The following is a 22,473-nucleotide window of genomic DNA, read 5'->3' as shown; positions in this document are numbered from 1 at the left end:
TACAGCATCCATGACTCGGACTCAAAATGTACTTTTTATTTTTTTAAAGAAAAAAAATCACCTTATCCAAGATATATTTGTTGAGGTAGGGCATATAACCCTGACTGGAGACTGGGCCGTCGTCATCATCCCTGAAGTGCTCCTCCAAAGCCACCGGGTCATGTGGGATGCACAAAACAGTGCAGAGGTTGTGTGATAACACCTGAAAAATCACCATGTTAACTCGTTTAATCAAGGATGACAACAAACGCAGTAGAAAACAGGAGCAGAGACACATTGAAATAAATAAACCATGAATAAATTGCACTGACGTGAAATCATTCAAAGGAAAAAACAACATTATCAGAAGTTAAATAACAAGCAAAAAAAAACATACCTCAGAATAAGTGCATGTACAGAGTTTTAAGGTGATCCTCAAAAAATATTTCATTATACTAACATGGGTATATGTGTCACTTTCCACTGTTTGTAGTTACTACCATCAAGATGTTAAATATGTTTGTCCTGTTTCCTGTTGAGCTTTAGAAAGTGTTTGCCTGTAAGTATTCATGTGTTTTATTAGTGCTGTTGAATGAACATTTTTAAGATCAGTTTAATCACACTTTTACATTTTCATAATCATGATTAATCACAGGTTATTACTTGCTTGCATAAATTTTTTTTTTTTTTAAAGACCCCAAATATGGACACAAATGTACTTAAATTATCAGAATGTTACACACTAGGACCATTTTTTTTAAATTGAACACACGAAATTAATTTGCTCAAAACCTGTTAACAGTTAACACTTATCTCAAGTCCACTCAGCGTTTATTTGAAAGCAACATTTGCAAGCAAGCACACCAGTTAGAGTATCCTCGTTATCTGCTGCTATAGTTTCATTGACTATAAAAATCTATTATAAACTATAGTATAGAGTTTGTGCTGTGGCAAAGTTTGGTGTAGCAAATGGTCCTGAGAAATGTCAAATTGAGTATGAATTCTCTAAATATGACCATTTCAAGATTCTGATATATGTCATTTCCTACCTAGCCACGCTGAATTCCTGTATCATTTGTGTCCTTTATTTTCAGAAATTCAATCACCGACTAGCACGTAAATGAGATTTTCAAAAGTAAATTAACATTGAGCTAACACATTTGAAAAGGCATTTTGTTGAATGTCAAAGCGAAATAATTTTATAATTGACATTCCAAGTTTTTGTACAGTGGTACCTCAACGTGCCTGCCTGCAGCTAGTCTTCCACCATCTGCCTGACAGCAAATAGTCTTCCACCATCGGCCTGTCTGCTAGTCTTCCACTATCGACCTTCCTGCAGCTAGCCTTCCACCATCGGCCTGCCTGCTAGCCTTCCACCATGGACCCGTCTGCTAGCCGTCCACAAGTAGAGTAGCCAGATATTTTACTAAAGTAAGAGTACTTTTACTTTAGAGATGTATTACTCAAGTAAAAGTAAGGAATATTCACCCAAATATTTACTTGAGTAAAAGTAAAAAGTATGTTGTAAAAAAACTACTCAAGTACTGAGTTACTGATAGTAACCTGTTCGTTTAATGATGAAGGCTACAAGTAGTGCACAAAAACATAAAAATAGCAACGAACAAATTCAGAGCCAGGAATATCTCTTAAGCAACTAAAACAATAATATACATTCAATAATATATATTTCGTTTTACACTGCATTGAAAAAACATTTGAAAATGAATTTTATCTTTGCAACCTCGTTATATTATTTGCTAAGTTTTATATTCATAAATGTATGTTTCTCAATACCCGACCTGTTTTTTGTGCCTTTAAAAAAGATTTACATTAAAACACTTGATTGATTGAAACTTTTATTAGTAGATTGCACAGTTCAGTACATATTCCGTACAATTGTGTCACGATCCGCCTCCCGGATCGGACATAGTTTTGTTCTTGAGTCCTTTTGTGTGTTTTCTAATTATTTTTGGACTCTTCCGTTCCCTGAGTTGTGTGTACACTTCCTTGTTTGTATTTGTTGCCATGGGGACTTCATTTGCTCCACCTGCACTGACTTTCTGACGCACACCTGTTTTTGATTATTGTTTGAGTATTCAAGCCTGCCAGCCACCTGTGTTCGTCCTGGATTTTTAATTTGCTCTATGTAACGGACACGTTTGTTATTCTGCCTTTGTTTTTACCTTGCTAAGTCATGTCTTAGCTTCGCGTGCGCTCTTCACGTCGATACTCTTGGACTTTGAACTCGATGCTTGCTAACCATTAGCATTTAGCTTCCCGTGCGTAGGCACGCTGTTTCTTTGCCTTTTGTCAGTGTTCTTTTGTCATTTTTATATTAAAACAAGCTCCTACCTGCAATCCTGCCTTGTCTCAGTCCTGCAGCATCTTGCGGTGGCAATTTGCGCATTCAGTATGCGTTCCAAACGTAACAGAAAACATCCAGCATCTCGTCACCTCGCTTGGGACTTCCTGGAGCCTTCGCCTCACCTAGCCACAATGACTCCATCTCCGGACAAGGGCTCGCCAACTACAGCCCGGAACTCTTTCCTGAGGGTTGGTCGTCTGTTTCTTTCTCCCGTTACTATACACTCTTCTGACAGCGCTGTTAGGCCAGAGCAAACCTCCGCTTCTCCGATCAATCACGGTGATGTCATTCCACTAACGCCCCCCTATGACATAACCAAGGATTTTTTTTTAGATACCTCGTCACAACCATTTTTTGACGATAGCAGTGATGAGGAATTTTTCGATACTGATTTTCCTCACTTATCCCCTAAGGACTTGTACTTTATTAAGAGACTCTACAAGGACAATATTGTTAATTACAAGCTTAGTCTGTACCAGTCACCTCCCCGTGTTAACAATGTCCCGCCCACTTGGGATGACGTCACAACCCAGGAATTTGTTTTAGACGCGGTTAATTACCCTTCCAAGCCACCCACACAATCTTTTGATCCGGACGTTAACCCATTTGATAATTTTTTTTCTAAATTTAAACATCTTCAGCGTTACGTTTCCCAAGTTTCCCCCCAGTAACTTTTCCTCCCACCCAGTCTACCCCTTTCTGACCTCCCACCTCCCACCCTTAAGGTCAGTCTCTGGCCACGGGGAGCGCGTCTGGGATCCGCGTCTTGAGGGGGGGTTAGAGCTAGTAGCTGTGCTGCGGAGGTAGCACAGCTGCGACCCACTAAACCGCAGCGTACTGCTAGACCTCCTCCACCGGTGTTCCCCCCCTTTGAACTGCAACCTCCAATTAGACCTCCTCCACCGGTGTTCCCCCTGTTAAACCGCTACCGCCAATTAGACCTCCTCCACCGGTGTTCCTCCCTGTTAAGCCACAACGACCTACTAGACCTCCTCCACCGGTGTTTTGTTCTGTTAAGCCGCAACCCCCAGCTAGACTTCCTCCACCGGTGTTCAGCCCAAATTCGTAGTCCTAGTCCAAGCCTTAGTCCTTGCCCAAATTTTAGTCCTTGTTCGACATCTAGTCCGACCTGTAGACCGACTCCTGATCCGACTCGTAGACCGACTTGTAGACTGACGTGTAGTCCGAGTCCTGGTCCGAGTCCTGTTCCGAGTATCAGTTCTAGTCCCAGTCCTAGTCTTAGTGCTAGTCCAAGTCCTTGTCTCTGTTCTTATCCAAGTCCTAGTCGTAGTCGTAGCTATATTCCCAGTTCAAGTCCTAGTCGTAGTTCTAGTCGAAGTCGTAGTTTGTGTTGTAGTTTGAGTCATAGTTTGACCCCTAGTTATATTTCTAGTTCTAGTCGTAGTCGTAGTGCTTGTCGTAGTCGTAGTCCTAATTTGACTCCTAGTCCTTGCCCAAGTCCTTGCCCGAGTTCTAGTTTGACTCCTAGTCCTAGTCCTTGCCCAAGTCCTTGCCCAAGTCCTAGTTTGACTTCTAGTCGTAGTCCTTGCCCAAGTCCCAGTCTGACTACTAGTCCCAGTCGTAGTCCAAGTCATGATCGTAGTCTCAGCCCAAGTCATAGTCGTAATCACTGCTCTAATCATAATCACAGTTGTAGTCCTAGACCTAGTCTGGATCACGCATCAGCACCTGCTCCTCTACCGGCATCAGCACCTGCTTCTCTACTGGCATCAGCACCTGCTCCTCTGCCGGCATCAGCACCTGCTCCTCTGCCGGCATCAGCACCTGCTCCTCGGCGGGCATCAGCACCTGCTCCTCTGTTGGCATCAGCACCTGCTCCTCTGTTGGCATCAGCACCTGCTCCTCGGCCGGCATCAGCACCTGCATCAGTGCCTGCTTCGGCTGCAGCCCCCGCACCTTCGTCTGCTGCAGCCAGGTCCGCTCCGACGCATCCACCTCCACGTCGGCCACAGGTGTGGCCGTACCCTGGGCGTCCTCCTCGAAGGACACATTCTCTACAAGGTCGGCCGCCAAGACTTCTGCGGCAGCGGTGTTCCACCCGCCGCCGCCACCTGTCGTGTCCTCGGTGGATTCGGGGACACAGGACTTGGCGACCCTCCACCATGTCCTCCCTCCGCCCTCCCTTCACTTTTGGACTGTCTCGTTGTGGAGGGGGGTGAGCGGGGGTTCTCCGTATATTTGTTTTTTGGGACATCTGGGATCCGTCCCTTAAAGGGGGGGTAATGTCACGATCCGCCTCCTGGATCGGACATAGTTTTGTTCTTGAGTCGTTTTGTGTGTTTTCTAATTATTTTTGAGCTCTTCCGTTCCCTGAGTTTTGTGTACACTTCCTTGTTTGTATTTGTCACCATGGCGACTTCATTTGCTTCACCTGCACTGACTTTCTGACGCACACCTGTTTTTGATTATTGTTTGAGTATTTAAGCCTGCCTGCTACCTGTGTTCTTCATGGATATTTTGTTTGCTCTATGCAACGGTTACGTCTGTCATGTCTTAGCTTCGCGTGCTCTCTGCACGTCGATACTCTTGGACTTTGAACTCGATGCTTGCTAACCATTAGCATTTAGCGTCCCGTGCGTAGGCACGCCGTTTCTTTGCCTTTTGTCAGTGTTCTTTTGTCATTTTTATATTAAAACAAGCTCCTACCTGCAATCCTGCTTGTCCGAGTAGTGCAGCATCTTGGGGTGGCAACTTGCGCATTCAGTATGCGTTCCAAACGTAACACAATTGACCACTAAATGGTAACTCCCAAATAAGTTTTTCAACGTTAATCAATTCATGGTGCACTCTACCTCTAACAACCAAAAAGTTGTGAAAACGATGATGCTGTGTTCGAAATTTAAGTTATTTACTGAGATTGGCTGTGCACTTTGTTTATTTTAATATATATATATTTTTTGCATTCTATCTTAGTTACTTTAAATTTACAATCCCCTGGCGCTGTTTTGTATGGTTTTTTATACTTTTTTGTACTGTTTTAGTACTTACTTTGATTATTTTCAACTGTTTAGGATGGATGGATGTTTGTAAATGTTGAAATTTATAAATAAAGATTTGTAAAAAAAAAAAGTGTGTAGTTAATCATGTCACCGCCTGGCTCTGTTTCATTGGTGAAACGGAGTCAAACGTCACCAGTGACTGCATTTGATTGGTGAAACGGAGTCAAACGTCACCAGTGACTGCATTTGATTGGTGAAACGCAGGCATGTGATAGATCCTACTTTGAAGGTCTGTCTGACGAAACAAAACAAAGTGTGCATTAAAAGATCGATAAAAATCAGTAGCGAGTAGCAAGTTGAATGTAGATATACGGAGCGAAGCAAAAGTAGCATTTCTTCTCTATAAATATACTCAAGTAAAAGTATGTTGCATTAAAACTACTCTTAGAAGTACAATTTATCCCAAAAGTTACTCAAGTAGATGTAACGGAGTAAATGTAGCGCGTTACTACCCACCTCTGCCTTCCACCATCAACCTTCCTGCAGCTAGCCTTCCACCATCGGCCTGGCTGCTAGCCTTCCACCATTGACCTGTCTGCTCACCTTCCACCAACGACCTTCCTGCAGCAAGCCTTCCATCATCAGCCTGACTGCAGCTAACCTTCCACCATCGGCCTGACTGCTAGCCTTTCACCATCAGCCAGACTGCTGCTAGCCTTCCATTATCAGTCAGGCTTGTAATCAAAAAGGTCAACCAACAAACAAGATTGCTTGACAGAATCTCCTCTTTGGTCAACAAAAGTACCATGAAGATTCTAGCGGGAACTCCTATTCAACCCTTTTTCGATTACACATGCACCTCCTGGTACCCCAGCACCTCCAAAACTCTCAAATCTAGACTCCAAACATGTCAGGACAAGCTAGTCAGGTTACTTATAGACCTCCACCCTAGATCACACCTCACTCCTACCCACTTCTCCAAAGTCGGCTGGTTCAGGGTGGAGGACAGACTGAAACAACTTGTACTGAGCCTAGTCCCTGATACCGAAGTACATGTCAAACTACTTCCATAACGTAAATGACCGCCATAACCACAACACCAGGGGGAGCTCCACAAACCATGTTAAACCCAGATTCCGATCTAACAAAAGTCTCAACTCATTCTCCTTCTGTACCATATCAATATGGAATGCACTCCCATCAGGTGTAAAAGAAAGTGCATCTCTATCCTCCTTCAAAACCGCACTAAAAGACCACCTCCAGGAAACTACAACCCTAGACTAACACCCTCCCCCTACCACATCCCACCTCCCCGGATTGTAATTAATCAATTGTAAATAATCAAATGTGTATACTTGTTGTTATGCTTTCTGAGCTCACTATGTTCACTGCTCGCTGTACATATCCTACGAAGTCAGACCTGCACTGTTTCAATGTCCATTTCTCAGATGATATTATTGTTGATGACTGAAGTGCTGATATCAACCAAACCTAACCACCCGCCCTAACTCCCTCAACATTTCACCCTCCGGATTGTAAATAATGTAAATAATTCAATGTATATACTCTGATGATTACCTTGTGTGATGACTGTATTATGCTGGTAGTTCAAACGTTTGTATATATTTATACCATTAATTGATTAACCTGGACCCCGACTTGAACAAGCTGAAAATTTTTTTCGGGTGTTACCGTTTAGTGGTCAATTGTACGGAATATGTACTATACTGTGCAATCTACTAATAAATGTCTCAATCAATCAAAGCCTTCCACCATCGGCCCGCCTGCTGCTAGCCTTCCACCATCGGCCTGCTGTTTGCCTCCAGCCATCGGCTTCGTCTACGGGCTTCCACCCATTGGCCTTTGTTGCTAGCATTCAGCCCTGTCTGCTAACATCTTCAAAAGTGGTAAAACAAAAGGAATTTCTCCTCTCACTATGTCATCAATCATTATATTGTGTATTATACTTTTGTGTGGTTTTACTGGTGTCTTAAATAGGTCTCGTCGCCCCCCTCACGAGCTATGCTACTTCAAGATGCACAGTTTGACAACTTTGATAATTTGACATTTCATCATAGAGGCAACTATGAAATAACCTCGGCCTTACCTCAGTTCAAGATTTCTGTGACTTTGGACAAAACAAAATGGCTGCATACTATGGTAGAGTCCATTCATTCTTATTGGTTTCTTGTTTTGAGACATCACTTCAACATTAGTGCATCCTCCCCTATTATGAGCACTTACTTTCACAGATTAAAGGCCGACTGAAATATGGTAACTTTTTGTCGTTGTTTATTATTATTATTGTTATTGCTCTCAGGAAATGTTGTTAGTAATCCAGGCCCTGATAGACCCACACAGTGTTTTATACCTGCAGATTTTAAAACTAGATCTGGTCTTGGGATTATTCATATCAATGTTCGGAGTTTACTCCCTAAACTGGATATGATAAAGATCTGAATAAACTCAACAAATGCTGATATTGTAGTTCTAACTGAATCTTGGCTTAAACAATCTCTGATTGATAAGGATATTCACATTTATGGCTATAATGTCTATCGTACTGACCGACAAAGAAAACGTGGTGGAGTGGCCATATATATTAAGCAGAGGTTTGATGTCTCTGAATCAGTAAGTAAAGTAAACTTGAACTGTTAGCACTTGAAAATTAATTAGCTAGAAATCACCATATTATGCTTTTGGCGAGTTATAGGCCTCCATCTGCCCCTAGTAATTCCTTGTCTATTCTTGTGAAGCTTCTGTGTCAACTGAAACACAATGAAATAGTGATTTCACCCTGGACACAAACTATTCTCCCCTCTCCCCTCAGGCAGGAGACTATGGTCCATCCAGACCCACACCTCCCGCCACCTGAACAGTTTTTTCCCTTCAGCCATCAGACACATGGACAATAACAAGATCTGATAGCTCAGTTACAGCTCATGTTATTCTATTCTGTGTTATATGTATTTTTTGTTGCACGATTGCACCAAGAAAAATTCCTAGTTTGTGAACCCGTTCTCAAACAATGGCAATAAAAACTATTCTGATTTTGATTCTGATTCTGATGGTCGGTGATTTGAACTGGGACTGGCTCACATCTGTGTATGACTCTTTGAAAGCACAGTGTGAATCTTTAAATTTAACACAATTAATTAACTCACGTACAAGACCTAATCCTAAATGCCTTCAAAAAGCTACTCATTGGCTTACTTCTAACAAATATGCCCTTTAAATTTGTTGCATCTAGTGTTTTCCCTAGTGATGTGAGTGATCATTGTGTGATTGTAGTAGTGCGAGATACAAGGATTCCTAAAAGCAAGCCTCGTCTTGTTGAAAAACATAATATGAAATTATTTGAGACGCAAACTCTTTTACATGACTAGCATCTTTTTAATTGGGATATAATTGCTCTTTTTGATCATGTTGAACTTGCTTGGAAATATTTTCATGAAAACTTCTTGCGTATAGTGAACAAACATGCCCCTTTTCGAAAATTTAGGGTTAAAGGACGTGACAATCAGTGGTTTACAACGGACCTGTCAGATGTATTGCATGAGCGTAATGCTGCTTGGGCCAGGGCATGCAAGTCAGGGTTAAAAACAGATTGGCTGAATTTTAGACGATTAAGAAACCAATTTACCTCTCTCCTTCGGAAAGTAAAATCTGAATTTTATTTCTCCACAAAGAAGTTTTGGAAAATCATCAAATATTTGTCCGCTTGCTGTAATTCAGTCAATCTCCCACCTAGTATACTTGTTGAAGGTCTCAGAGTAAGTGACACAAGAGAAATGGGTAATCATTTCAATAATCATTTTATTTCCTCTAGTTTTCTCTACAATTCTTGTCATGTACTGTTTTGGACATAACAATTCAGACAACTCTACTGAAGTTCCGCTAACTCCGGAAAGAACCGTTGAAAATACCCAGGTTTTAACTTGATGCCCTTTACCACAACACAGATCCTGAGGGCACCTGTCACATCACAAACAACTTAATCCTAAAAAGTCAGTTCGCTCAGATAAATTGGAGCCGCTCTTCCTATAGTTGGTAGCTAAAATTATAGCTGGACCACCGACTCACATTTTTAACCTTAGTCTAATTTCAAATGAAATCCCCTTGGATTGGAAATATGCCATTGTAGTCCTCCTTTTAAAAGGGGGTGACCCTAGTAATCTAAATTATTACAGACCGATCTCTAATCTCTGTTCTGGCAAAAGTGCTCGAATCCCTTATCTGTGAACAGATAATAGACTTTTTGGCCACCAACTCTATTCTGTCACTATTTCAGTAAGGTTTTCGCAAAAATCACATTACTTTTAGTGCTGCTATAAAATTTATGAATGTTTTAACTGAATTCTTGACAAGAAGCAGAGCTGTCTGTCCCTCTTTATTGACTTTTCAAAAGGCTTTTGATACTGTTGATCATGTCATTTTAATCAAACGTCTTTCAGCTGTTGGTTTTTCTCAGCAAGCAGTTGGATGGTTTGCAAATTACCTCACAAGTAGAACTCAGGCTGTTCAGATAGAGGGTTCCTTCTCGGACGTACTACAAGTGAAAAAGGGTGTCCCTCAAGGTTCTGTGTTGGGCCCATTATTATTCACCATTTACATAAATAATCTTCAGTGACTTGTTGTCAGGTGGCTTAACTATGAGATGTTCCAAAACAAAGTAATAAAATAAAATAACTTTTAATACAAACCCTGTTTCCATATGAGTTGGGAAATTGTGTTAGATGTAAATATAAACGGAATACAATTATTTGTAAATAATTTTCAACCCATGTTTAGTTGAATATGCTACAAAGACAAAATTTTTTTGCAAATAATCATTAATTTTAGAATTTGATGCCAGCAACACGTGACGAAGAAGTTGGGAAAGTTGGCAATAAACACTGATAAAGTTGAGTAATACTCATCAAACAATTATTTGGAACATCCCACAGTTGTGCAGGCTAATTGGGAACAAGTGGGTGCCATGATTGGGTATAAAAACAGCTTCCCAAAAAATGCTCAATCTTTCACAAGAAAGGATGGGGCGAGGTACACCCCTTTGTCCACAACTGCGTGAGCAAATAGTCAAACAGTTTAAGAACAACATTTCGCAAAGTGCAATTGCAAGAAATTTAGGGATTTCAACATCTACGGTCCATAATATCATCAAAAGGTTCAGAGAATCTGGAGAAATCACTCCACGTAACATTGAATGACCGTGACCTTTGATCTTTCAGACGGCACTGTATAAAAAACCGACATCAATCTCTAAAGGATATCACCACATGGGCTCAGGAACACTCCAGAAAACCACTGTCACTCAATACAGTTTGTCGCTACATCTGTAAGTGCAAGTTAAAGCTCTACTATGCAAAGCGAAAGCCATTTATCAACAACATCCAGAAACGCCGCCGGCTTCTCTGGGCACAAGATCATCTAAGATGGACTGATGCAAAGTGGAAAAGTGTTCTGTGGTCTGACGAGTCCACATTTCAAACTGTTTTTTGAAATATTCGACATCGTGTCATCCAGACCAAAGGAGAAGCAAACCATCCAGACTGTTATCGATGCAAAGTTCAAAAGCCGGCATCTGTGATGGTATGAGGGTGCATTAGAGCCCGAGGCATGGATAACTTACACATCTGTGAAGGCACCATTAATGCTGAAAGGTACATACAGGATTTGGAACACCATATGCTGCCATCTAAGCGTCTTTTCTTTTATGGACGCCCCTGCCTATTTCAGCAAGACAATGCCAAGCCACATTCAGCATGTGTTACAACAGCGTGGGTTCGTAAATTGTGTGGCGCAATATGAAGCGTAAATTACGACAGCGGAGACCCCGGACTGTTGAACGACTGAAACTCTACATAAAAGAAGTATGGGGAAGAATTCCACTTTCAAAGCTTCAACAATTAGTTTCCTCAATTCCCAAACATTTATTTAGTGTTGTTAAAAGAAAAGGTGATGTAACACAGTGGTGAACATGCCCTTTCCCAACTACTTTGGCACGTTGTGCAGCCTTCAAATTATAAGTTAATTATTAATTGCAAAAAGAAAATAAAGTTTATGAGTTTGAACAATAAATATCTTGTCTTTGTAGTGCATTCAATTGATTATGGGTTGAAAAGTATTTGCAGATCATTTTGTTCCGTTTATCTAAAACAATTTCCCAACTCATATGGAAACGGGGTTTGTATTTCTCTTTGGGTTTATGCTTTCTATGTGATTTTGGTGTGGTTCCTGTATATTTTGATAATTTTCATGGTCAAAATCGCAGATATTCCATGTTTCCTGATCAAAACAATGCAGCAGACGAGAAGTGAGGCAGACACAGGCGGTGCCTCCACGGCTACACACAGTGTGTAATGGGTGTGTGCGTGCGAGGAGCCGCATGCTTGTTGCCACGGGGAAAGGGAAGGTCATGAGGCAACAAGTATCTCTGCCTCAAGGTAGGGGGCGGTATATTGTCAACTTGCAGTTCAATGCCTCAGCAGTACTCTGACTCGCCACACTGGGAGAAGTGGGGGCGCTCAAGCTAGCAAACACAGGTCTCTCCAGCGGAAGCCAGCATTTTTTTCTTTTATTTTTTTTAACTGTATTTATAACAAACATGGCATTTTTATTAGAGTAAGGTAGCGTTTCTGGTGCTAAAATATTGTTTAATTTCTTGTTACTAAATTGAATTAAATTAATGTTTCTGCCAATACGGAGGATTATATACAAATGAATTCGGCCATACAAAGTACGTTTTCATGGAAGATAGCTATTGCTGCTTCAGATACAAATACAGAAAGGTAAGATACACTCACAATACTTGATTTATTTTGTAAAAAGCAAATGGGACCAAAAAGTATTTAATAACAACTTTGTCAAATACTTTTTGGACATAGTTATCACATCATAATGTCATTATGATAACGTTTTTATGAAAGCGAATAACTCCCTTTTTTTCCTGTAACTCTAATGTGCGACCTAAATCAACAATGACTAGAGCTGCACATGTGAATTTAAGTTAAAAAAAAAAAAAGAAGAAAAAAAAGTATGTATGCCTCAACTGGTGTTTAGTTCACCGCAAGTCACTGATAATCTTGGACAGAATATTTCAAACTTAGCTTTCCACTTCTATGCTGATGATACTGTCATAAACTGCACAGCACCCACTCTTACTGAAGCCTTTAAATATTTAAACATGCATTTGACAGAGTACAAGAACAACTTTGCTATATTCAACTGGTTTTAAATCCAGAGAAAATAAAGTGTATGTTCTTCACCATATCAAAAACTGTAAATTCAGCACTGCGTGAGAACATTTTAACAAGAAATGGGCAAAGAATTGTGTTAGTATCTTTTTTTTTTTTTAAATACTAAGGATTTTTTATTGATGACCACTTGAGTTTTAAGGAGCACATTCAGTATGTTGTAAAAAAAAACGAAACTTTTACTGGGATTTTATTTTAGAAACAAGTCTTGCTTTTGTTTTACTGTGTAACAGAAATTGGTGGAAACAACCTTTTTACCTGTTATTGACTATGAAGATGTGTTGTACATGAATGCTACGGCTGGATGTCTCCACAAGCTCGATAGTGTGTACCAGGGGGCACTGCGCTCCCCTTACTCACCATTGTGTGTTATACTCAATGGTTAACTGGACGTCTTTATATGTTTGATGCCTCAATCATTGGTATGTGTTTATCTACCAAAACATTCTGGGTATCACTCCATCTTATCTGTCTTGTCTTTTAACAAAGAAACAAGGAAGTCACAATCTTCGTTCAATTTTTGTTCTGCAATTTGTCGTCCCTAAAGTAAGAACCGAACTGGGCAAGAAAGCATTTAGGTTTTCAGCACCGAATGCTTGAAAAAACGTACAATCGGATCTTCAATTTCAAACCCTTCTTACAGTAAATGAGTTTAAAGCTTCTGATTAAAGGATTGCAGTCTACCTTGTCTGTGTGCACATGTGTTGTGAGAGCAAGTTTTAATGTTGTAAATGTGATGTTTTATGTGTTGTTTACTGTTTTTAATGTAACCTTGCTGCTGTCCTCCCTTGGAAAACAAATATTTGATCTCAATGGGTTTTTACCTGGTTAAATAAAGGCTAAATAAAAAATAAACGTAAGAGTGCCCCAACTTAAGAGTGTTTTAAGGTAAGAGCTGTTTCTTGGCTAAATATTATGCTTTAAGTTGCAAGCAAAAATTAGAGATACAAGCATTCCCATCATTAGTTGGCATAGAAAATGTGAACCCTGTAATAGCCGACCAACACATCTGGTCTTACTTGCTAGCTTATAGCTTTAGATGGATTCAACCTTTTTTTCCAACCATGGGAGGGAAGAAAGTGAGAGTAAAGGAACTTTTTGAGAAGAAGAGGAAGCGGATGATAGTTATTGCATTAAAGAAATAAATCATCCCAAACATAACCGAGCATGTAGCCAACTTGACAATGCCATTTGTATCACTGAAGCAGAGGGAGCCTTACGCTATCCGAGGACATTAAAATAATATCCAAACGGCAGACATTTATCCATGAAAAGATGGAGAAGCTGCTGATGGTGTGTTTGACAGAGAAGAAGCTGGAAGGAAATCCCGTAGAAGGTAAATGCTGTCAATTATTACTACATTGCGTCATGCAACTACCGCAGTTAAACAAGAGGATAAACACCAATTGAATTGATTTAAATACATTTCATTGGCTTCCTCCCACTTCCAAAGACATGCACCTGGGGATAGGTTGATTGGCAACACTAAATTGGCCCTAGTGTGTGAATGTGAGTGTGAGTGTTGTCTGTCTATCTGTGTTGGCCCTGCGATGAGGTGGCGACTTGTCCAGGGTGTACCCCGCCTTCCGCCCGATTGTAGCTGAGATAGGCGCCAGCGCCCCCCGCGACCCCAAAAGGGAATAAGCGGTAGAAAATGGATGGATGGATGGACATTTCATTGGAAAGTGTTGTTTTGAGTTAAGAGCTCTGTCTCAGAATCAATTAAGCTCATAAGTTGAGGTTACTGTTTGTTCTGTTTTACATTGTTTCAAATATAAAAACACTGAAATGGAATTCAGCGTATAGATCTTCATTAGAAAACCTTCACAGAAACTTTTGTTGAAATAATTCTGAGTGTGTGAATTAAAATGATTTGTCCCTAAAATGTTCAGTAACTTTGCTTTGTGCTACCTGTAATTTTATCAAATTAAATATTATTACTATTATACAGAGGGTGATGATGGGTCCTGCAACCAAACCACTGGTCCACAGAAACTACAGATTTCTTTGTGCCAAGATGAAAAAAAAAAATCAAAAGAAGAACAAAGTGTTTATTGCAGAGACTTTACGCAATTACCTTACCCTACGCAATAAGTTACCCTTGCATGTTATTATTATAAGTGCAGTGGTTTCATTTCGGCAACAAGTACCTTCGCCTTGGTCTCTGCATGAAGTGCCAATAACCACATCCTGTCTCATGTCTCCCTGTTACTGAAACATCTGCAGTTATTGAGGCCACATGCACAAGCACTTTGTGAGCAGGGTATCTTGCACCTTGCACACACGTGGCTGCATGCGTAAGGGGGATAAGCTGAATCATGGGTCTGACTCTGTGCGAGCCCTGGGGGACGGGGGCGGTATATGACAGGAACATGGAGGTGGCTGGAATGGACCAAGTGACATAACTGTGACATCAAGGAAAACACAGAGGCTGCATTGAAACCAGTGGCAAGAAACAACAATCCCCAACATGTTTCAACATCGTGTCCCTCTAACGGCAACAATGTTCTTTTGACAGACACAGACCTCATGTTGTTCACACTCCATCCAACAGGACTAGTACCACAGGGACCTGTTCGCACTGCATACTGGCAACAACTTAAGAAGAGCAGTTTGGCGATAAGTGCTGTATCTGTATTCTGGACTCACACACAGCAAACTGCAAATTTGTGTTCTATCGAATTGTCACCAATGATTAGAGATGATTTGAGGGAATACAAATGTGAGGGGCAATTATTTTCCTGACTCATGACACATTTTTGATCTTCCTCAAAGTAGTAAACCCACACTCGACAGTAAATGAGGGCGGAAACTGAGCAGCAAAAATGTTAAAAGGTGTAAAATTTACTGTTTTCCCTCACCTTGAGCTGAGACTTAGACACCTTTCCACTTCTCTCCAGGTCCAGTGCCGTGAAGCCGTACCAGATGGACTTTAGCAGCTCTGACCGCAGGTCCATATCTGCACCAGTGTCACTGTTTTGTAATTTCCACTTTTCTTCCTCTTCCTCCCTCTGTTCTTGTCACTGCCTCTGAGTGACATGCACCCCCAACCCCCACCATGATGATGCTATCACGCAGGCAAAAAAAGTTGATCACATCTTGATTCCAGCGACATCTAGTGGCGGCGGACAAAAAGAGACGAGTTGGTGTCAAACCATCCATCCATCCATCCATCCATTTCCTACCGCTTATTCCCTTTTGGGGTCGCAAGGGCGCTGGTGCCTATCTCAGCTACAATCTGGCAGAAGGCGGGGTACACCCTGGACAAGTCGCCACGTCATCCCAGGGCCAACACAGATAGACAGACAACATTCACACTCACATTCATACACTAGGGCCAATTTAGTGTTGCCATTCAACCTATCCCCAGGTGCATGTCTTTTGAAGTGGGAGGAAGCCGGAGTACCCGGAGGGAACCCACACATTCCCTAGGAGGACATGCAAACTCCACACAGAAAGATCCCGAGCCTGGAATTGAACCCAGACTACTCAAGACCTTCGTATTGCAATGATTTGCAAATCCTTTTCAACCCAAATTCAGTTGAATATTCTACAAAGACAACATATTTGATGTTCCAACTGATAAACATTTATTTTTTTTGTAAAAAATCATTAACTTTAGAATTTGATGCCAGCAGCACGAGACAAAGAAGTTGGGAAAGGTGGCAATAAATACTGATAAAGTTGAGGAATTTTCGTCAAACACTTATTTGGAACATCCCATAGGTGTGCAGGCTAATTGGGAACAGGTGGGTGCCATGATTGGGTATAAAACAGCTTCCATGAAATACTAAGTAATTCACAAACAAGGATGAGGCAAGGGTCACCAATTTGTAAGCAAATTGTCGAACAGTTTTACAACATTTCTCAATGAGCTATTTCAAGGAATTTAGGGATTTTACCATCTACGGCCCGTAAAATCATCAAAATGTTCAGAGAATCTGGAGTAATCACTGCAAGTAAGCGATGATATGACGGACCTTTGATCCTTTAGGCACTACTGCATCAAATACCGACATCAGTGTGTAAAGGATATCACTACATGGGCTCAGGAACACTTCATAAAACCACTGTCAGTAACTACAGTTGGTCACTACATCTGTAAGTGCAAGTTAAAACTCTACTATGCAAAGCGAAAGCTATTTATCAACAACACCAAGGAACGCCGCCGGCTTCGCTGGGCCAGAGCTCATCTAAGATGGACTGATGCAAAGTGGAAAAGTGTTCTGTGGTCTGACGAGTCCACATTTCAAATTATGTTTGGGAACTGTGGAAGTGGTGTCCTCCGGGACAAAGAGGAAAATAACCATTCGGATTGTTATAGGGGCAAAATTGAAAAGCCAGCATCTGTGATGGTATATGGGTGTATTAGTGCCCAAGGCATGGCTAACTTACACATCTGTGAAGGCAACATTAATGCTGAAAGGTCCATACAGGTTTTTGAGCAACATGCAGTATGTTGTCATCCAAGCAATGTTATCATGGATGCCCCTGCCTTTTTCAGCAAAACAATGCCAAGCCACGTGTAACGACAGCGTGGCTTCGTAGAAAAAGAGTGCGGGTACTTTCCTGGCCCGCCTGCAGTCCAGACATGTCTCCCATCGAAAATGTGTGGCGCTTTATGAAGAGTAAAATACGACAGCGGAGACTGTTGAACGACTGAAGCTCTACATAAAACAAGAATGAGAAAGAATTCCATTTTCAAAGCTTCAAAAAATAGCTTCCTCAGTTCTCAAATGTTTATTAAGTGTTGTTAAAAGAAAATGTGATGTAACACAGTGGTGAACATGCCCTTTCCCAACTGCTTTGGCACATGTTGCAGCCATAAAATTTTAAGTTGATTATTAATTTAAAAAAAAAATAAAGTTTGTGAGTTTGAACATCAAATATATTTTCTTTGTAGTGCATTCAATTGAATATGGGTTGAAAAGGTTTTGCAAATCATTGTATTCTGTTTATATTCACATCCAACACAATTTCCCTATTTGGAAACGGGGTTTGTATATACACTGCTCAAAAAAGGTAAAGGAACACTTTGAAAACACATCAGATTTCAAAGAGGAAAATTTTGGGGGGGATATTTATACTGATACGGACAGTTTAATGCCTCAGGAACAAAAGGATGCCACATATTTTGATGGAAATAAAAGTTTTCAGCCTACAGATGTCATATATAGACACCCCAAAAATCAAAGTGAAAAAATTATGTGGCAGGCTCATCCATTTTGCATAAATTCAATTTCTGCAACTCAAAATTATTTTCAATATCTTGTGTGGCCCCCACGTGCTTGTATGCATGCTTGACAACGTCGCGACATGCTCCTAATGAGAAAACGGATGGTGTCTTGTGGGATGTCCTCCCAGATCTGTCTAAGGGCATCAGTGAGCTCCTGTAAAGTCTGAGGAGCAACCTGGCGGCGTCTGATGGATCGAAACATTATGTCCCAGAGGTGTTCTATCGGGTTTAGATCAGGTGATCGTAAGGGCCATTCAATTGTGTCAATTCCTTCATCCTCCAGATACTGTCTGCATACTCTTGCCACATGAGGCCGGGCATTGTTGTGGACCAGGAGGAACCCAGGACCTACTGCACCAGTGTAGGGTCTGACCATGGGTGCAAGGATTTCATCCCGATACCTAATGGCAGTCAGACTGCCGTTCTCTAGCCTGTAAAGGTCTGTTCGGCCCTCTATGGAAATGCCTCCCCAGATCATCACTGACCCACCACCCAACGGGTCGTGCTGAATGATGTTGCAGGCGCATAGCGCTTTCCTTGGCTTCTCCAGACCCTTTCACGTCTATCACAGGTGCTCAGGGTAAACCTGCTCTCATCTGTGAAAAGCACAGGGCGCCAGTGACGGACTTGCCAATTCTGGTGTTCTATGGCAAATACCAATCGAGTTCCACGGTTCTGAGCAGTGAGCACAGGGCACACTACAGGAAGTCATGCCCTGAGGCCACCCTCGTGAAGTCTGTTTCTGACTGTTTGGGTAGAGACATTCACACCAGTAGCCTGCTGGGGGTCATTCTGTAGGGCTCGGGCAGTGCTCAACCTGTTCCTCCTTGCACAAAGCAGCAGATATCGGTCCTGCTGATGGGATGAGGACCGTCTACGGCCCTGTCCAGCTCTCCTAGAGTAACTGCCTGTCTCCTGGAATCTCCTCCATGATCTGGAGATTGTACTGGGAGATACATCAAATCTTCTTGCAACAGCACGCATGGATGTGACATCCTGGAGGAGTTGGACAATCTGCGCAACTTCAGGAGGGTTAAGAAATCGCCTCATGCTCCCAGTCGTGATAATGATTCTAGCTAAAGCCAACACTTGTGGAAAAACAGTTAAAAAAGATCAAGAGGGAGGAACTTGAAATGGCCTCCATCTGCAAAACCAGTCCTGTTTTGGGGGCCATCTCTTAATTGCCCCTCTAGTGCGGCTGTTGTTAATGCCATCAACACCAATGCAGCTGAAAATGATTAACAACCCCCTCTGCCACGTACCTGACCAAAACCTTATTAGAAAAGTGCAATTGAATTCATGCCATACCCTGATAAAAAAAATGTTCCTTTAATTTTTTTGAGCAGTATATATATATATATATATATATATATATATATATATATATATATATATATATATATATATATATATATATATATATACTGCATATATGTTAGGGCTGCGAATCTTTGGGTGTCCCACGATTCGATTTAATATCAATTCTTGGGGTCGCGATTCGATTATATATCGATTTTTTAGATTCAACGCGATTTTCGATTAAAAAACGATATATTTCCGATTCAAAACGATTCTGTATTCGTTCAATACATACGATTTCAGCAGGATCTACCCCAGTCTGCTGACATGCTAGCAGAGTAGTATATTAAAAAAAAAAAAAGCTTTTATAATTGTAAAGGACAATGTTTTATCAACTGATTGCAATAATGTAAATTTGTTTTAACTATTAAACGAACCAAAAATATGACTTATTTTATCTTTGTGAAAACATTGGACACAGTGTGTTGTCAAGCTTATGAGATGGGATGCAAGTGTAAGCCACTGTGACACTATTGTCCTTTTTTTTTTCATTTTTATAAATGTCTAATGATAATATCAATGAGGGATTTTTAATCACTGCTATGCTGAAAGTATAACTAACATTGATACTGTTGTTGATAATATTCATTTTTGTTTCACTACTTTTATTTTGTCCTGTGTCGTGTTTGTGTCTCCTCAATTGTTCTGTTTATTGAAGTTCTGAGTGTCGCTGGGTCAGGTTTGGTTTTGGAATTGGATTTCATTGTTATGGCATTGCTGTGTATTGGTTTGTTGGATTGATAAAAAAAAAAATAAAAAAAAAAAAAATAAAAATAAAAATCGATTTAAAAAAAAGAGAATCGATTCTGAATCGCACAATGTGAGAATCGCGATTCGTATTCAAATCGATTTTTTCCCACACCCCTAATATATATATATCCATCCATCCATCCATGGATGGATATTATATTATCCATCCAACCATTTCCTACCGCTTATTCCCTTTGGGGTCGGGGGGGCGCTGGTGCCTATCTCAGCTACTATCGGACGGAAGGCGGGGTACACCCTGGACAATTCGCTATCTGTATATATATATATATATATATATATATATATATATATATATATATATATATATATATATATATATATATTCTGTGTTCAAAAAAGCAAGAAGGTGCGATGAAATGATCAGATAGACCTTTTCGCTTCGTTGCCATGGAGCTGTTTATTCAAATCCGTCGTTCATTGGCCAAAATAAAATACAACCAAACAGCAGTTGCGCTGATTGGCTGATACGGTTTCCAAATGTGGCCAATGACGAAGGGCGCTACATCCAAACGGTTGCTGTTCGAGGAAGTTTGTAGACAGCTTTGCGGTGTTGAAGACCATCCCAAGAAGACCTTTAAACTGGTACTAAATTAATGAAAACAGAATAATTAGCAGGTTTTAGAGAATTGCAAAGTCATCTAACGTCTGGAAGTGTTTGGTTGGTATGAGTGTTTAGCCGTCGGTTGAACTGCCAAGTGGTCATTGCTATTTGGATGCTAACAACAATGTAGTTTGTGTTGCGTTGCTTTTATCCAATGTATCGTAATTTGCATATTTAAGTCATTTAAAACAATGTTTGGATACATCTATTGTGCGAATGCGCTTTTCATGTTAATATAAGGTGAAGTGACGGTCATTTGAGCTTCACCGTAATATGAAGTGATGTATCACATTTTTGTAAAGGAATGCTTGTCATGCAGTGTTTGGTCGCTCACATTTGACTTGTTTGAATCCACTCTAGTCGTAATGGACTCCTCTCCAGTTCTTCGTGCGCAAAGTCACAACAAAATCCGCACTGACTGTTTGAGGTAAGCAACCACTCCTCTACAGTGTTTAGCCTTGAATTGTTTTTCCTAATTTGCAACCGAATATGTCAATACATTGTGCATAAGGTACTGATAGTTTTCTTTGTGTATTTCACAAGTAATAATATTAAGAGGGTTTTAAAGTGTGGCACGGCCTCGTTTGATAGAATATAAAACAGACAGAATTTCTAGGCGCAGTCTAGTGGGTATCTGGTTTGGTGGCTGTAGGATTAGATCTGTTTTTTGCAGTTGATGTGGTCCTGATGGCTTTATCTGGCCAGGATCTTCAGATCTCACTGAATCAGTTCGCAGCAGAGTGTGAAGCGACTGGGATGGGAATTAGCACCTCTAAGTCCGAGTCCATGGTTCTCGCCCGGAAAAGGGTGGAATGCCATCTCCGGGTTGGGTAGGAGCTCTTGCCCCAAGTGGAGGAGTTCAAGTACTGTACAAACCCCGTTTCCATATGAGTTTGGAAATTGTGTTAAGATGTAAATATAAACGGAATACAATGATTTGCAAATCCTTTTCAACCCATATTCAATTGAATGCACTACAAAGACAAGATATTTGATGTTCAAACTCATAAACTTTTTTTTTTTGTGCAAATAATAAACTTAGACTTTCATGGCTGCAACACATGCCTAAGTAGTTGGGAAAGGGCATGTTCACCACTGTGTTACATCACATATTCTTTTAACAACACGGAATAAACGTTTTGGAACTGAGGAGACCAATTTTTAAAGCTTTTCAGGTGGAATTCCATCCCATTCTTGCTTGATATACAGCTTAAGTTGTTCAACAGTCTCCGTTGTGGTATTTTAGGCTTGATAATGCGCCACCCACGTTCAATGGGAGACAGGTCTGGACTACACGCAGGTCAGTCTATTACCGGCACTAATTTACTATGAAGCCGCATTGCTGTAACCGGTGACTTGGCATTGTCTTTGCTGAAATAAGAAGGGGCGTCCATGATAATGTTGCTTGGATGGCAATATATGTTGCTCCAAAACCTGCATGTACCTTTCAGCATTAATGGTGCCTTCACAGATGTGTAAGTTACCCATTCCTTGGGCTCTAATACACTCCCATACCATCACAGGTGCTGACTTTTGAACTTTGCGCCTATGACAATATGGATAGTTCTTTTCGTCTTTGTTCTAGAGGACACAACGGCCACAGTTTCCAAAAATAATTTGAAATGTGGAATCATCAGACCACAGAACTCTTTTCCACTTTGCAACAGTCCATCTTAGATGAGCTCGGGCCCAGTGAAGCCAGCGGCGTCTGTGGGTGTTGTTGATAAATGGGTTTTGCTTTGCATATTAGAGTTTTGATTTGCACCTACAGATGTAGCGGGAAACTAGTTACTGACAGTGGTTTTCTGAAGTGTTCTTGAGCCCACGTGGTGATATCTTTTACACACTGATGTCGCTTTTTAATGCTGTACCACGTGAGGGATTGAAGGTCCGTAATATCGTCGCTTACGTGCAGTGATTTCTCCAGATTCTCTGAGCCTTTTGAT

General features: G+C 40.9%; 2 protein-coding genes and 1 long non-coding RNA gene across 4 annotated transcripts in view; 2 read left to right on the top strand and 1 right to left on the bottom strand.

The window, feature by feature from the left end:
• The window catches only part of LOC133554578 (uncharacterized), a 28,791-nt gene extending 20,431 nt beyond the window's left edge, over positions 1–8,360 (top strand). The window contains exons 3-4 of one of the 2 annotated variants that reach the window (XR_009807149.1): positions 7,070–7,211; positions 8,135–8,360. This is a non-coding gene — a long non-coding RNA (uncharacterized LOC133554578). The remainder of the gene's footprint in view (positions 1–7,069; positions 7,212–8,134) is intronic. The other variant, XR_009807150.1, reaches the window with a different exon arrangement.
• Positions 1–15,583, bottom strand: part of LOC133554576 (differentially expressed in FDCP 6 homolog) — a 31,523-nt gene extending 15,940 nt beyond the window's left edge. The window contains exons 1-2 of the mRNA XM_061903500.1: positions 15,422–15,583; positions 62–202 (exon numbers count right to left, since the gene is read on the bottom strand). Coding sequence (XP_061759484.1) covers positions 62–202; positions 15,422–15,517 — 237 coding nt within the window. The 5' untranslated portion in view covers positions 15,518–15,583. The remainder of the gene's footprint in view (positions 1–61; positions 203–15,421) is intronic.
• Positions 15,584–20,391: 4,808 nt separating this feature from the next.
• The window catches only part of troap (trophinin associated protein), a 30,575-nt gene continuing 28,493 nt past the window's right edge, over positions 20,392–22,473 (top strand). The window contains exons 1-2 of the mRNA XM_061903498.1: positions 20,392–20,508; positions 20,888–20,954. Of these exons, the coding sequence (XP_061759482.1) occupies positions 20,893–20,954 (62 nt within the window). The 5' untranslated portion in view covers positions 20,392–20,508; positions 20,888–20,892. The remainder of the gene's footprint in view (positions 20,509–20,887; positions 20,955–22,473) is intronic.

The sequence above is a fragment of the Nerophis ophidion genome, linkage group LG06 (assembly GCF_033978795.1).
Source record: "Nerophis ophidion isolate RoL-2023_Sa linkage group LG06, RoL_Noph_v1.0, whole genome shotgun sequence".
Classification (NCBI taxonomy): domain Eukaryota; kingdom Metazoa; phylum Chordata; class Actinopteri; order Syngnathiformes; family Syngnathidae; genus Nerophis; species Nerophis ophidion.
This window is presented reverse-complemented; position numbering and strand designations above follow the sequence as displayed.